Source organism: Anneissia japonica, unplaced genomic scaffold (assembly GCF_011630105.1).
Source record: "Anneissia japonica isolate Jap-2015-1 unplaced genomic scaffold, ASM1163010v1 scaffold2207_len539183_cov196, whole genome shotgun sequence".
NCBI classification, from domain to species: Eukaryota; Metazoa; Echinodermata; class Crinoidea; order Comatulida; family Comatulidae; genus Anneissia; species Anneissia japonica.
This window is the reverse complement of record NW_022699997.1, coordinates 246601-264688: the sequence shown is the minus strand read 5'-3', so window position 1 is coordinate 264688 and position 18088 is coordinate 246601. Positions and strand designations below refer to the sequence as shown.

General features: G+C 35.7%; 2 protein-coding genes across 2 annotated transcripts in view; both read right to left on the bottom strand.

Moving 5' to 3' along the window:
• Window positions 1–115: 115 nt before the first annotated feature.
• LOC117103254 (kelch-like protein 17) lies at window positions 116–14158 on the bottom strand. Its single transcript, XM_033243817.1, has 7 exons — window positions 14011–14158; window positions 12245–12806; window positions 11432–11940; window positions 9104–9335; window positions 3952–4092; window positions 3428–3620; window positions 116–2640 (listed from the first exon to the last, which is right to left on the bottom strand). The coding sequence occupies exons 2-7, from the start codon at window positions 12639–12641 to the stop codon at window positions 2418–2420; spliced, it is 1695 nt and encodes a 564-aa protein (XP_033099708.1). The 5' UTR covers window positions 12642–12806; window positions 14011–14158; the 3' UTR covers window positions 116–2417.
• A 3200-nt stretch (window positions 14159–17358) lies between these two features.
• Window positions 17359–18088, bottom strand: part of LOC117103253 — a 12448-nt gene continuing 11718 nt past the window's right edge. The window contains exon 4 of the mRNA XM_033243816.1: window positions 17359–17764. Within this exon, the coding sequence (XP_033099707.1) occupies window positions 17519–17764 (246 nt within the window). The 3' untranslated portion in view covers window positions 17359–17518. The remainder of the gene's footprint in view (window positions 17765–18088) is intronic.

Genomic DNA, 18088 nt, shown 5'->3' with positions numbered 1-18088 from the left:
ATATATTTATATTTATATATTTATATTTATATGATGAACATAACAGTATTTTTATACCTTAATTATTAATTCAGGCAGGATTATATCCAACAATAAATTTGAGGTAATTGTTTATTTAAAAATCTATATTCGTGAACCAATACACCCGAATAAAGAACACTTTATTTATAATTTATAGTCAACAGTAGATATATATAATCAATGCATCATAAATGACTCTCTTCATTGGCAAAGCTGAAATTGAGTATTACATTTGTCATACACCATTAGTTTTAAACAAAAAAATAACAAATAATATTTTTAACACTCTGAAGATTTACTAACATTTTATGTATTCATACTGTACATACGATCAAAGAACATATATAAAAAGAATACATTTCCAATAATTTGCATGTGAAAATATTTTAAAAAGTAACAGCGCCCTCAAAAGTCTAGAAAGGATTATTACTTTTTAGGTATGTGTTGATTGTTGATATATCTGGCAAGATACTAGAGCATGTATGTGTATGTTATCTGTTTCATAGAGCAGCATAAACTCATTTGGCTAGGTGGTAGCCACTGTGTTGCGCTGATCTGTGGAGGTCTATTGTTTGGAGGACCAATTCAATCCACTTTATTGTGTTTCAAATGGAGGGCTGAAATGCAAGTATAAAAAAAAAGTACAACATCTTCGGATGAGACATTTAAGACATTGGTCCTGTGTACAATATGGCCCATGTGGATATTAAAGATTGCAGTACATTCCTTGGAAGAGAGTAGAAGATTGTCGTGTTTTTGCTGTAGTACATGCTGCCCGAGTTTTTCCCTGAACAACTGAGACTTAGTGTGCGCTTTACAGCCGCAAGGAAAAGGCACATTATAAATGTCCATACCAGTACAAGTGTACTTCCCAATAGCAAACAGAAATACTCCACCGGAAAATAAGTATTCGGACTTCCAAGGGTTATCTAATCCAATCCATTACAATCCATTTTGGATTTTCAATGTTCCACTGAGTTCATTCATTTCAAACATTTCACAAATTTGTATGAAGTGCATGTTCTTGTTCTATATGTTCTTTGAGGTTTATGTACAGTACCACTTGGTGAACTAACATTAATTTGAAACAAATACCTTACATAAGTAAATAAATTTGCAGCAAAATAATAATGACTAATATTTATCTAAAATTATATAAATGTATGGAAGTGTTTTTTTTCGTATAATTAGGCCAAAAAAAAAAAAATTATTGCGTTGGCCACGCCCGACCGAAATTTAACGAAATTAAGGGTCAACATTTTAGGTTGTTTTTTTTTTTACAACAAACAATATTTTTTTTATGAGCAAATATGAATTTTTGTATTATTTGTGTATTTTCTACTTTTTAGGCATAAACACATATTTAGTTGTTAAAAAAAAAAAGTTTTCCTACTGACCTACCCATTTTTTTTATTTTCTCAAAACTTGGCCAACAAAATTTTTTTTTTTTCCGGCCTTATTAGTGTATTTGAGTATGTGTTGTGTTTTGTTAGTGTACAGTATGTTGGTATGGGTATGAGTCACATAGGTCGGGATATGCGTTCTGTATTTAGTGCATCGATAGAGGTATGTATTATTTTTCGTAGTATTTGTGTTGTGTGTCTTTACCACGTGTCTTGGATGTAATGGTATGGTAATGGTTGGGGACTTTTTATATAGCGCATAAAATACATGGTCTCTATGCATTTACAGAAAACCCAAAAACAAAATCTATTGTAGTTGGTCAACCAAGCTAACCATGCTAAAATAAATAACCAAAACATGTGGGTATGGCTCTGTATGCTATTACCTAAGCACCTAGCATATTCAATTGTGGGTTTAACCCTTTATCTCACAATTAAAACAGATCTACAGTGGAGTGAATAAAAACAAAACCTAACATTTTGTACAATACTTTTGTAAAGTCCTCACCTCCTAGGCAACATTATTACTCAAAAAATGATATTAAATTGATAAGAATAAAAATGATAAGAAATATTTCAGATGAAGAAGATTAAACAAAAACATGTAATCAATCGAATGAAGTTGCATACAGACAATAAATGGACAAATCGCATCATATAGCAGATCACTCTAATAAAATTGCCTACAACAACAGGCCCTTCCTCTAAAGAAAAACTGCTTATAATTATATTATTTTAACCCTTTTTTTTTCACATGTGATTTGAAAGTGTTAAGAAAACTAATCATCCTAATTTTTTGGGAACGTTTTAATGATTTGTACTTGACCAGGATAAATATTATATCTACTGGATGATTTTTTAAATGTATGTTATTAATAAATGTGCAGTTGTGGTTTTTAAATTCAAATGAAATATAGTGAATCCTACATGTGATGACCAGCAAATATCCATAATTTGAATAATCAATAATATCAGCTTCCAATTTGCTAAGGGTTATACAACAGCTGCTCCGCATCCTGCTCGACAAGCGCTCATGTTGGCCACAAACGTCCATGTGTCTGTGTGCGGGTTGTACTTCTCAACGCTGCGTAGCCGGTTCGTACCGTCAAAACCTCCAAAAACATAGATTTGGTTATCAAACACTACCACAGCGGGCCAAGCCCTGGCAACTTGCATTGGTTGGATTGAGGACCATTGGTGTGTCTGTGTATTGTACCTATTATATGATGTAATCAAAGAAATAAGTTAAAACCTAAAATGTTCGTGTTTATGTAATAATAATATATTAGTACAGATATGTTGGAATATATTTAGCGCTCTAAACAAATAATTCTCTTCAAATTATTGCTATTGTATAGCAAGTAGATCAAATAACTGTATAATGCAGAATTTCAAAAGCAATCTGTTTTTTCAATTGAGTATTAGCATAAAGAAGGCAGCAGTATTGAATACTTTAGCACAAAGAAACCCTTTACTCATAACTTTGGCAATAGTAAGTGTATTCCAGTAAATGACCCATCATTTTTAAGCTTATAATTTGGAGAATATGAATATATTAAAAATTAAATTTTCATTTTTTGGTGAGTGATGCTGGTTTTTGGATGGCATGCCTCATACAGATTCAACTTTTCAGCTTATCCTAGAAAGTAAGCTGACATTCAAGGGCCCTCTTAAATAAATGGGAGTAGAGACGTTCTTCAATCATAAGAAAAAAAAAATCATGTATAATATTATACACCCTCCGACTAGCGGTGATAAGTGTCTCAGGCAGATCTCTGGCTTTTAAAATGTCACCCTTTTTATGCTAGTTATGTTGACTTGGCTCAACTGGGGAAAAAAGGTGTAAAAATGGGCAGTTACGCCCCTTTTTTCAAAGTTCTTAAATATTCAAAAATCTGTATCTCATTCACCGTTCCCAAGTTTTTTGCCAAACAACATATCAAAAATTTGTTTTCCTCCGGATTCTGAATTTAAATACGTAAAACTTATATACTGATTCTTACCGTTCTGCAATGTCAAAATATTGGTCTGTATGCCTAAGCCTGCCGCCTAGAGCATAGATGTAGTGGTCCATTGCAACTAAGGCCACGCCAGAACGTGCTTTCTCCATCTCCGCTACAAACACCCATTCCTGAAGCTCAGGATCAAAGCACTCCATGCTGGCACGGTCTATGTGGTAGTTTTTGTCATAGCCACCTAATAAAGTCAGCAAATTATAAATACTGAGACAAGAGAAACTATTAAGTGTATAAGGATTATCATTTCTGAATAATGTACCCTGTGCACAAGAAAGTCTACCAATGCAAGTACCTGATGGACAATTCCATAGGCACAATTACCCAGGGCAATTCCCTGGACCAGTGAAACAACCCAAGGGAATACCTCCCCACCCCAACCACCTTCTCTATTTTCAATAATGGAAGGACCAAATCTTGTGTATAGCAGCCAAAGAATAAACTAAAATATCCTCTTTTAAAATTTCCTTTAACTATAAAAACAAAAAATGTTGCAAAACATAGAGACATACCTGCTACATACAGTTTTCCATCACAAACGACAACACCGCAGCCTGCTCTCTTCCTCTTCATACTTTGCAGGAAGCACCATCGATTTATCTTAGGGTCATAACGCTCCACCACATTAAAGCTGTTTGATGCATTTTCACCACCTGATGAACAAATGCACACAAAACATAATAAACCAATGATGTTCTATGCATTAGAAAAAGAGTGGAGTAGAAGAACTTGTACGTGGAATAGCTTGGAGGTTAAAGATGCTTGCTTACCAATCCCTGGGTCCTGAGTTCAACTTCCCTCACTGAGCCTAATAATGAGACATAATCTACGTGAATGGAGAGCATCATGTGTTTATATTTGTCTTGTGAAGGAATTGCAACTGAGAAAAGTGAGACATTTGACAAGGAACATTAATATATACAGGTCTACCTCCAATTACAAACGGCATTTGAGACCAGTGTCCCCAAGGTCTGTAGCAGCTTCTACATTATAATTATGCTTATATCAAAGCCTGAAATCATAACAGACAACCAAGGCCTAAATAAACATCTCAGATTCAAAACCTACTGGTATGAAAAAATGTAACAACATAGATCATCAAATTCCCGATGGCGCGAAGTGACATCAATCCATATTTCAGATTAATTGTGGGGAAAATAATTAATTTCCCTGCCACGTCTTTAATTGACCAAAATGGTGTTTACACATTTCTGCATTCCATAGGCATGCTTCAGTCGTTTTTGTGTTTTTTATATGGAACGCCAAAAGAGCAACATTAAAAAACCAAAAGGTCCACTGATTAATCTCAGATAAGATAGTATAATATATATTCCAAGTATCGAAATGCACGCTATCGTGTCGGGATTCAATATTTCGACATTAGTTATGTCATCGTCAGGAATGAAAAATTATCCGTATTTGCAAGGTTATATGCACAAGTACCAAAAGTGTTTGACCGATAAAAACATTACCCCTAGTAGGTGACACAGCTATGAATAAACTAATTCCTACCTTTACTAATCAAAGCTACCTACAAAAAAAAAGAAAGCTCCTTTGAAGCTTTCAGCATATTGTTAAGTGTAGCCTATGTATAGCAAACACTTCTTTATACAATGAGCAGTTTTGCGAACTGTCAATAATGTTTGAGTATTAGAAAATATTAAACCTAATTTATTGCTTACATTACAGGCTACATTATCCTTTTCAAGTATACCTTGTAAACCTAAAACATATTGGAATGCCTCACAATTTTGTATATGATCATTTATAACACTATCAGATCGTGAAGAATGTTCTTTGAGTCTAGTTATTAAGCATCTATCTGTCTTACCAACATAATCACTATTACAACCTGGACATTTAAAATGATAAACAACAGAGCTCCTATATTCCTTAGGGGTTTCATCTTTAGTAGATATAAAATGAGAGACATTTTTGTACAGCCATAAAGTTATGAATTTTACCTCTTTAACAAAATGTTTCTTTACTTTGTTTAAGCATCTACGTAAAATGGATTCACCTGCCTTTCCTAGATAAGGCAATCCAACCCAGATCTTAATCAAGCTATTATCAGTAGGCCTATGTGTACATTTAGGTTCATTTAATTTAATCCTATAATTGAAGACATCTATAATTATAGGGAGACCGCTACAGTATTTCTAAAAATGCTCTATCATAGAATATTAAGGTAAACTGGTGGTACAGTATAATGTAGTCACTGTGTGTGTGCACCAAACCATGGAAATCACTGGATCTCTGGTTCATTTCCATCACTGGCCTCATTGTGTGTCAGTTGGAGAAATAAAATGCAAATTATTTTATCAATCTTTCAGTAGAGATTTAAGCTAAAAAAATATAAAAAATTCAGTTTCATGTGGAATTGCTTAACTTGTATAATAAGTTACATTACCTTACAATTAAAAATCTAAATGAAAAAAACAAATTGAAGTGGGGTTGAATGGCTTGGTGGTTAAGGTGCATGCCTTCCAATCACTGGGTCATGGGTTCAATTCCTGTGACCGCCCTATTAAAACAACTCTAATCAATTACATCTACGGAAGCTCATAGTGATACTGGAATCGCAGAATTATTTAAGATATAAATTTTATTAAATAGTAAAACTCCAAATACTTTAAAGCCCTATGCCCGGCAAAATTTTGGTTGTTAAGAAAGATCTGATTTTTATACATTTTTTATAACTTAGACGTTCTCAAACATGAAAAAATGTAAAATAGACTGAAATTGTGTTCCACACACACAAAAAAAAGCAGATGAATTTTTTATGTTTGATTTTGCGATAGGTCTGCAAAGAAATATAGTAGGCGCCGAAAACATTAACCTATCAACACTGCTAGGCTAGTCCTAGCCTTACCTCCATTTAGGTTCTGTTATCAGACATGAAAATGGCCCACATGATATTTTCCATTGCTAGTATTGACACTTGTGAAATATAATACTTCATTGGAATTATTTCAAATTTGTTAAAACAAAGGATTCTGACCGAGATTTTGACAAACAAACATATCTCAGGCCTACTCGATTGACCAAAGTGTGCAAGATGCGAAGTACAAAAACTAGTTTCATTAGAGAGGGCGCACTTTATTGACTGTATAGAGTATACACAAAGGTGAGATGATTTCAGCAAATGCCATCTACAACCTCTGAATTTGCCTAGTAACGAAGAATTCGTCGAGAAAATGGTAACCTTCTATGAGAAATAGTCTCTATTTCTATTCTTTTTTTTTTTTATTTTTTGGATTGGATTGGATTTATTTGGTGTAAACACCAAGGATAGCCACGAAAGTCTAGAAGAAGACTTATTTCCAGTGAGGTCCTTCTGGTGGTGATTGAACAGTACACTGGGAGACAATCCCCTACCTTTTTACGAAGAGTGTACTGCGTTCTTTAACGTGCACATGGGCCATAAATGCACACAGGACCAACAGCTTAAACGTCTCATCCGAAAGACGATACACTATTGCAACTTGTATTTCAGCCCTCTAGCTGAAACACAAGGAGAAGCAGCGATGGGAATTGAACCGGGGACCTAGAGATCTCCACGGTTCAGCGCACACACATCCACGGTTCAGCGCACACACATCCATGGTTCAGCACACATGCCAATATTTTTTTATGGTTTATAATAATGAAAGTAATTATGCATATGCATTATTTTTTTTTTTTTTTTAGTGAAATGTTGGCTTTAAAAGAATATAAATAAACCATGATTGGAAGATGATTAATTCTAAATATTAATTAGTACAGCTATATCATCTTGACATTTTGAATAGGTTATTAGTTTCATTGTTAAATAATAATTCATTAAAATTAATTATTTACTAATTCATTCATATTGAATATGACACTTAAAATGAATCCATATTGATACACTTAGTGTAGAGAACTTGGGAAAATAATTAATTCATTATCAAATCCAGTAAAATTGAAGTCAGGGGATTTGGGTATTATTTTATTATTATGTACAGCAAACTGCATTTACTGCATCACCAAAGCATGTTTTTTATCTAGGTATAGTAGATGTTACCATATGAGAAGCAGCCACATTTATGCCATGAAATACTCCCACCTACGACTGAAACATAACTGTGTAAACCAGAAGGTTAAGAAACTGAATGAAAATAATTCCAAATCTCTGGATCCAGTAAACTTCAGGCACTAATATTCACATCACTTTCCAAAGAAATAATTTCATAATTTATAAATTAACTACATTATTATATAATTAACTAAAAGTTTAAGACCCCTGAAGGCGATTCGGATGGCCGAGCGGTTAGCAGGGGCGCCGCAAGCTGTAGCCATAATATCAGCGCTGGTTTGAACGGCACGCTCACCTATGGTTTTGGTGGTAGAACAAATCTTCTCGGATAAGGACTTTACCGTAGGCCCGGTGTATACAATGGCTCGTGTGCACTATAAAGAACCCAGTACATCTTTCGAGACGCGTAGGGGGAATACCCCTGTGTACTGGAACAGACAGCCCCTGTGGTGGACGACGAGAGTTACTGGTACCAGGTTACCGGGTAGCACAGACACGAAGGGACCCTTAGTGGCGAAGAAAGTCATTGATCGAGTTCCTAGTCCACATATCAAGCATCTTACAATAGATGGATATGTGTGCTATATAAAACTACACTATTATTATTATATTAATGGTAATTAAGTGTGATAGTTGAAATAATTTAGTTTTGGCATGTTTATTAAATTCAAGGTTTAATAATTAAATATTAATTGCTATTCAACAACAAGAATTATAATTGCAATATACAGTAAATCTTAATTGTTCGAATTCAAATGAAAACAATACACAAAAGCAGTATAAACAATATAAAAAGTTGCTGGTATGGTTAGATTAACATTACAATATGATTTCTCATGGATTAAATTTGAATGGATTTCTATGTATAAAAAAACTATTCAAAAAATGAGTTGGACAGTTACTGTACACCCTGAAACAATACCCTACTCATTACATAAGATGCATACTTTATCGTGTGTATGAAACCAACAGCTTTGCACTATTGAAACTAGAATTTCAACCAAAAACCTGCTGAAACACAAGGTAAACAGTGGATGGAATTTAAACAGAGGCCAAGGTTATACAAAAAATCTCCACCCTTTAGTGCCACAATGCAGTACTACTAGTTTAGCTGACTAAAGCAGGGGTCCCAAGTCTCCCGGAAATTGTGGGAGTCTTCGGGAAATCCGGAAGACTTTCCGCACTCCCGCAAACAAGCAAGAATCTCCCGGAAATAATCCATCTCCCGCAAATTCATAATATTTGCATGTTTTAAATATTTTATTATCAATTGTTTCATGGAAGTCAGTGTCAATGAGTATCACTGTGTGCAGTTATATATAAAATTAAATTTGTTCATAACCACTGCAGATTGGTAGAGAATTCAAAGGTAGGTCCTAATTTTTTCCACATTATAAAAAAATGGGCAAAAAGGAGAGTGTCACTTCCTGCAATTTATAGGTACCAACCATGGTGGGGCTGAGGTGGTAGGCCTACCCTACAACTGTGAAAGTCCCTCCCTGCCTCCCACTTCAAATTCCTGGATCAGCCACTGTAAATCTCTCGGAAATGACTTTTACCAACTTGGGTTCCCTGCTAAAGCTGCTCTTCAGCATAAATGTACATACCTATGCAGTACAAATAACCACCCATGGAAGCTGCCGCCACAAATGATCTCTGTACATTTAGCTCCTTTTTTCTGGTCCAGCGTTTTAGCACAGGGTCATAGCACTCTACGCAACCTAAATACATTGTATCGTCATCTTGTACGCCATTGAAAGCACATTCGCCACCAACCACATACAGCATACCATCAAGTTCTGCAGCACCCACTGCTGTTCGAGCAATCTCCATGCTTTCCTAAAAAAAATATAAGAAAAAATAAAAAGAAAAATGTTAGATTTTTTTGAAAATTTACTCTAATATTTTTTCATCAACATCATCAATTTGGATGGCTGAGCAGTTAAGGCAGGTGCGCCGCACCTACAGCCATAATATCGGCGCTGGTTCGAACGGCACGCATGTCATGGTTCTGGTGATGGAACAAGTCTTCTCGGAAAGGACTACAGTATAAACCAAAGGCCCAGTCTACACAACTTGGCTTGTGCGTACTTAAAAGAACCCAGATGAGGAGGTGGTTACCCCGGTGTACTAGTCCATACATCTCCTATTGTGGACAGACAAGAGTAGCTGGTACCAGTTTACCGGCTAGCACAGTGAGAAGCAAGTTACTATAAGAGCTAGTCCACACCTCGAGCGCTTTGAGACCGTTTTGGGATAAAGCGCTATATAAATCTAACTACATCATGATGTGCTCTAAAATTTATTCCAAGAGTGGCAGTTTATGAAATCTAGAAAAGTGGCTGTCATGTCACTCAAATGGTTACAGGAGTTTCTATTGTGGGATGTGTCATCAGTTGTAGAAATTTGGTTCATGGGTACATTTTTGTGGGTTTAATTTATAATATAAACATCTAGGTCAAAAATAAATTTGCATTTCATCCAATTACAAGTAAAATATGCGAGTCGAGTTGCCGTGCGAAAGGTAAGAGTGTCGCTAACTACAGCCTCAACATTGGCCCTGGTTCAAGCTGGTCCTTGCCAAGGGTTGGTCTTCTCGGATAAGGACTTAAAAATAGGTTGTCCATAGCCTTTTTTCAGGTAGGGGGGCTACCCTAATGCTATGGTTCATTTCAGCCCGTCGTTGTGGAATGATGTAAAACACGCCCATATGCAATTCAACACAATGATGCTATTATGAGCTATTCTCCTACTTACCTTTAAATTTCACATGTAATGTATGCATTCTGACATGTATAACACGTATGCCTACTGTCCCTAATAGTCAACCTACAAACGTTACAAAACAGGATGGACAAAAAGTATGGAGACAGAACTTAGCAGGCGATTCCCAGACCTGTCTTCTATTTCTAAATTTGTATTAAGAAATTAATAGAGCTGCATATAGTACACTTTAAGAAAATTATTATACGAAGTTTAGATTTAAAGCTTGAAAAAATTTGTGAATGCATTAAATCTAACCTAAGTATAATAATTTTCTGCTAGTATACGATGCATGCAGCTCTACTAATTGCTTTATAAGTCAATCGCCATCTTTTAATGTTAGTTTTGATAAATCAACTTTTGTAGCAATCATCGGTTGCTATAGGTATATGATCAGTATCTGTGTGCGTATTTACATTTGGCAGTATGCTGATTTGTGCTTAAATCTGCAATACACATTAACTCACAGAGATACGTTAGTAACGTTGCACATCAGCAATACAGTACTGATGCGATGAATAACTATTATATTGTGTTAGAAGAATTTGTTTGTAATGCTATTTTGATTGTCAAAGAAAATATTTCTTAAAGCATTTGAGAGAATACAGTTCAGTCACTTTTTGGTCGGTGCAGGTAAAATCATGCGATGATTTCATAACTAGGCTACTGTAGGCTAAAACCTTGGAGGAGGCCTCGGCGGCCTTCTGCCTGGTCATAGGCCTACATCTAAATTTTGTTCCTTGAGTCTTTAAAATAGGTCTAGAACATTCCTATTAAACATTCAGTTTGTTTAGTTGATTAGGGTCCATTGATTCAAGGAATTCGTTAATTGTTCATACTTAATATTGAATTTGAAGTAACTTTCTTCGGGTTCTATTTAACCTTGCCCTAAAGGAATTCACCTCTGTGCATGATATCTTCGCGGTGACGAAAAAAAGAGGTATATTTTTTGCACACAAACCTAAAAATATCAAGCGTACACTATGTGAAAATTATTGTACTGTAGGAAATAAGCAAATAACATTGGGAGTTGCAGTAATGACGTCACGATTGACTTATAATTATTTTTATTGTCACTGTTGTACATTGTATATTTTTGTTGACGAGTACCTAAAAAATCAAATATTATGAAAGTATAATATATAATAATGAAAATTAAAGTGTTAACTCACCTGAGGAATCCATCTATTTTTTGAAGCTTCATACTTTTCACACGAGTTTAATTGACAATCTACACTGTTCCTTCCCCCAATTACATATATACTATGAGGTTGACATCGGCTACTTATCATAGCTAAGGCTTGGTTATCATTCCTTATCCTGACGGCATCACTAACAGCCTTTCCACAATTCGGACAGTTCCGTATAAGCTCCGAATTACTGACATTCTCTAAGAGGTACTGTTTGTCTAGGAGCGCAAAGCGAATGTTTTGTAGTACTTTACAACAGCTGTATTGTCGATTGTGAAAATCATAACTTATCCATGAAACAGCCGCCTCATACACATCCTCCTCATGCTCTACTTGTAACTGGTCACTTTTGAAAAGTTTGAACACATCTTGCTCGCCCATGATGAAAAACTCCTCGGTTCGAATAACCTCAAGGAAGTGTTGGTAAATGAAACTCCGAGAGGCATATTCCAACTCAGAGCAAGAGTACATATCCGCAAATGAATGAATACCTTAGTGGAAAAACATAAAACATTTTTTTTAAAGATGCATAAAGGATAACATTTCAGCTGGTTTACCTGTTTTACTTATCTAGTATTTTTTTGAATGAAATAAAAATTGTGTATATAAATATTCGTCTTCTCTATTATTTTTGCAGATGTACTACATATACACCAATAATAAAATGATCACAATGATCAGATCTTGAACAGCAAAATATTATACAGATTACAGTAATTACACGGATACCTACACGTTCCTGCAATTAAACATGAGGCAAGTTAAAACAAGAGGATCTACAACTGATTCACTCACCAAGACAGTTACTAGCATCTAACTGGGATTGGAGAAAGGTTGAACAGACGTTACGCAAGCTACTCATATTTAGCATACTTGCTCCCGCAAGGACAATCTGCACGTTCTCAACGTTAACTTCAATTGTTGCTGTGTACATGAAGTCCAAAATAATCTCCATCGCAACCGGGTCAATGCCTTGAATTTTCACCACATTCTTGGCTGTCTCCAGCATGCCGTTCGTAAACATGGCACGGAGGTACGGAGAGCAGCCGGCTAATACAACCTTGTGAGCGTAGAAATTTTGATTGTCAACAGAAACAACAACATCGCAGAGTTCTTTGGAAGTTCGCAGGTCATTCATAATCTGAAATGCTGCTGAAGTATGAGTGCTAATTATGTATGTTCTGTGTATCATCTTGAGAGTCTAGCAAATGTATTGATATATCCCTCAAGCTAAACTTTTTTTTAAAGAAATGAACAAAATGACTACATTGGATTAGATGTATTTAGGGGTATCAGTTTACTTTAAATTTTGCAAATATTCGTTGATATCACTTTTATCTGCATCAGATACCAAACCCTGAAAAAGAAATAAAGAAAATACATGTGAACAATTATATTTTTTTTTAAAGTAGGCAATTAAATTTCTAGTATTACCTGTAGATCATTGAATTTCGTGTCCTTTTTATCATTTCTAAGTCAAGATAATACAGGTACAGTTTTTTTTCAGACAGCAAATTTTTCTTTCTTTGAAAGATTCATCTTTATTTTGATTTTTTGTCATTGTGATTTTCTCTTCATTCATTTTTTTAAATATTTTTGTTTTGGGGAAGGGTTCACTTGCACAGCTACAGTGATAAGTTCACTTTGGTTGGCCCTGCTATACCCTCATTTTTTTCAGATTGCATTTTACTGCTTCTTTACTGGACAAAAAAATGAAAGGAAATGAAATAATACAGTATATACATTTTTTTGGACTTTAGAAAAAGACTTGTGCAAATTATTTGCAATTAAATTCTGTCCTTCTAAACTTAATATATTTTATGTGTCTGCCAATCACAATGCACTTAGCTTAAAGGGTGGAAAGATTATTATAATTCACCCCGAGATTATATAATTACTTAAATTAAATGCAGGGCCTAGGCTATGTAAATGTAGGTAGGTCAATCATGGAGGTATTAACTATAAACTCCCTGCTACAACTTAACAGTAAATACAGTACCTACACTAGGCCTAGTACCACTAGGCTAGCCTCTATATGTAGTAGTAGTAGTACCGTACTCACGCGAATAAGCTTAAAAAATATCAAAAATATCAGCGAAATATCTCAACAGAAGGAGTATGCTGAGTTAAGAAGTAGAAGCATATCTCCATCATGCTCCAATCAACAACCAACACCTCGGATTTTACATGGCTGAGGCCTAGGCCTAGCCTAGCTAGGCCTAGGGCTTAATATAATAAAACTCACTCATGTCATGCCCACCATGTGTGCATGGCATGGCTACCCTAATTTAGGACTCAACCTAGTACAGTTAATTAATAAACCTGGCCTTCAGACTAGAATACGGTTTCTACCTACGTAGGTAGGCTACACTGTCAGTCTTTCCTAGTTAATTAGTCAGCTACAGTAGCTAGTTAGGGCCTAGCCTAGGCTAGCCCTACATAGCCTAGGCCCTAGGACTAGGTACGCCTGCCCTACTAGGATAGCATTCAGATGACATTAACAGACAATTTAATCAACAAAATAATTAATAAATCAACAATCTGCGGTTGCAATTACATACGTCTTTGAATATAGACAAACCATAGCAGGCTTGTTGATTCAATAAAAATATGGTTCCCAGCTGACGTACTGTCATCAACAATCATCACTTTTCATTACATCACCACTCGACCTTTTGTTATTCTTTTTTAGTTGTTGTTCTGCGAGTGTTGGCGGTGTGGTGGGAGTGGACACTGAATCCGTACTCTCATTTCTAGGTTTTGAAATAGCGCCACCGCTATTTACAATAAGCTGCGTTTTTCACCTTCAGAATTTCCAATAAAAACTGCGACAACATTACAATAAATATTGATCTAAATATAAGCCTAAATCTTGGTATCATGAGGCACTCCGACATCCTGTATAAAAGTAGCAAAGAAAAACGAACTGTAGGCCTATAACTCACAAAACTCACAGGCCTACAGCAAGAAACCAAAAATAATTTATAACAAATTTTTCTTTACCAAACCAAATCTGTGGGTTTTTGGAGTTATAATAGTATCATTCTTCTTCTCGGCCCCATGCCTACTCCCCCTCTCTTCCTTCCTCCATCTCTTTTCTCTAATTTGAAGTTGATATATTATAAAGAACATAGGCCTATAAATGAAAGAGGAAAAATATTTCTGGTTCTCTGGTTCTGGTTCAATAGCATCCAACAAATAGGCAGGCCGCCATAAGAAGAAGGCAGTTTAGTTTGGCCCTTGGGGGAAAACAAAATAATATTTAAAAATATTTAAAGTTCGATGAATACATTTCCAATAACGGATGCACTAAAGGGGTGTCCACCGTCTCTGTGATATAATTTATGGACGCACCACATTTTTTACACAGAAGAGTTCTGAAAACGATCTGAAAATCTCCAAAAGTGAGATGTGTGCTGTGAGCACATGGTGCTCCGCCGAAAATGAAATGCGTCTGAACAGCAAACAATCTGCAGTCAGGGGCGGATCCAGAAATGTCCAAAAGGGGGGGGGGGGCGGAAGGGGGCCGAAGGGGCCGGGCCGCCCCCCCCCCCTAAATCCGCCCCTGGCAGTGGTAACAGTAAGATGTAAGATCCCCCACATTATTCCAACCCATTATAATCCAAGATTCCGAAATTGTTCGTGTCCAGACATTCAATCTTCTTGGAATTCATCGCCAACAGAATATTGGAACACACACCCACCCACACCCACCCATCCACACATTGAGTAGGCCTATAGTTCAACGTTGCGCACCCAGTCTGTATTTCTTAAAACAAGACGAACCATCAGAACAATTTTTCCTTTAACTTCGTACAATATGCCTACTGTTCAATGTAGGCCTAATATCCCAACCCTCTATGTTCCAGCCATAGGATTCTATCCTATGTTCCATATCTTATTAAGTGTCTGCAGCGTATATAAAGGTGGCTAAAACAGTATTTTATTAAACGTTTACGTTTTTGTTTTGATGGAAAGCTAGAGACAATCATTTTCAGAAACGTATTTCTTGCATTGCATTTCCATCCTCAGATATCCTCTGACCAAGATACTGAAACTCGTGAACTTGTTCCAGAATCTCCGTCTGCTTTGGTGTCAATTTTATTGTTGTTGCTATCCGTCTGAATCATTCCGACTATATGGCTGAATGTGTGCATGTGGGACTTGTAACATGTATATTAGATCTGGTGCGTGGCATAATGACGTCTCGACAGTTATGAGATTTGCAGGGGCGAGGGCCAGCAGGGGCCACGGGGGGCACATTCCCCCAGTTTCGCCAGTAAATTTTAAAAATTCCAATGCTACATGCTACTCGCTTATCTATTCTGAAACTGTTGTCCCCCCCCCCCAACACTCCGTTTGACAAATTCTGGATCCGCCCCTGATTCAGGAAGTAATAAGCAAGAAAATGTGTTAATTTTGCCAAAAAAAAAAAACACATGCAGGATAATAAAATCGAGTCCTAATGTAGCGGACGTTCGTCTCGACAGAAAAAAAAAACACAAAACGTTATTTTAGTAGTATAGATTGCGTAGTATGGTGATTTGATATATTTATTAACACCTTTAAGGAGGGTAACATAAGGTAGTACAAGCACTGCTTTCCAGATTTCTCCTCAACACAATCATAAATAAACTCACAGTCTGCTTAAAATGCAAAAGGTGTAAAAAGACACTTAAATGATAGTTCAAAATACAATCAATACTTGCCGAACCACAAACAGACGGCCAAGTTAAGATAAGACAAAAAGGCAATCACAATATATTTCGGGAATAACAATAACAATATCAACAATAACAATTAGTTTCCTCTGACTAACAGTATATATTATATATTATATCATATATCCATTAAAAAACAAATATTACATAAGGCGTTAAACACTAAATTGTAATATTAAACCATGATAGCTATCAGCAAGTCTTTAATTTAAATATTATCAAATTACCAGTTATTGTCTATTATTCCATCACGACAATAACAATTACTATCAATATTATCAAAGCCACTTATTTTAGGCGTACTAGGGCCTATACTAATAATCAGGATATTATATACTCTCAAGAATTCAATTTCTTTGATAAAAACTGTGAGTTAATGTTTTCCTGACATTACTGCATGCCCAATTCTACAATAAAACCATGTCGTGTCATGTGGTCTAGTAATTAATTATTTTAAAAATCAGATGATTATTATTTGTCTATACAGAATCATTTAATATATATTTTGTACTTCTCATGCAAATGTACAGTATTTTATTTGTATATTTTATTCGGGCACCGAACGGTGTATACAACATGCAACAAAATATGATCAGGCCTAAATGGCAGAAATATTAACTTTTATAAATGCATGAGTAAACTATACAATAGAGACATTCAGAACAGTGTTTGTAAAAGCCCAGCTAACAATTTTATGTTATAATTACTTTATAAGAACATTCGTTTTGTGTACAAAACAATTGGTAGAAACAAATACTGTGCATATTTATAAAATAAAATAACGTTGATGCAGCACCATACTCTTCTTTAGCAATGGTCATAAACAACATCATAAACAACAGATCGGTTGATCTTCGTGAGGCAACATCACTCCTTGTATTTAAAAAGAATTTGAAGGCTTATCTCTGCATTCTTTGTTAACTTTCTCATGGTTAATAATTCTCATTTATTTGTTAATCTCTGTAGTTAAATTTCTGTAGTTAAGTTGTTCTGTAGTTAAGTCTTTTCCCCTGAAAAGTCGCACCTCCTTACCTGAGGTAGCGCCGCCAACTTAGCAGTGCACGGTAGGGGAGCCATAGGCTTATCCTTGGTGGAAGCTACCGGAGCCCAGCAAACTGACGCCGAGGTACTTACGTGTACACGGTAGTGATGGCGACAATCTCAAAATCGAGGGTAAGCGCTCCCTTCGCGAAGCGCCTTGAGACGGTTTTCTGTGGAAGGCACTACAGTATATAAATATATGACCATTGAACATTTTAAAAAAAAGTTTTTTCGCAAGCATTTTGGAACTCGTTGATGAGCATTCAGTACGATAACACGTCAGGGGCAAACTTCATTCGCATTAAAATTACTCCTCCATTTTCAAACGTGCGTGCATTTTCGGTTTTGGTATTTTTAGTTTCTGCCTCCACATATTTACGACCCTTTTGTTAAAAACAACTGCGACGCACACAAACACACCTTGCATGGAGCCCGTAAACACGAATAACATGTTCAACACCAAACTGGCAGTTGTTGTTTCTCCTTGTCGTAATTCAACGATAACTGTTGCGATGATGCCAAAGAGCCAGTATAATCCAAATGCGAGCATAATCTAGCGAATCAATAATAATATTAACAGTAATAATAAGAATACTGTCTTTAGCAATTCAAATACATTGTATTATACGTCGGTATGCCTATACAGAGAAAAGGGTTGTAACCACAATCTCCCTCACTCCCCCCCCCCCATCCCAAGCTAAGCTTTTATTTAAAATCAATATAGGCCTATCATTAACAGTTAACAATAATTTAATCAGTTCATGTTTGCATACTGGTGCAGACGTGTAACGTTAGTTCCAAATGTATATGTTTCATTACATGTTAAAATTTAGATTGTTCCATTTCATGTATCAAGTTATATATATATATATATATA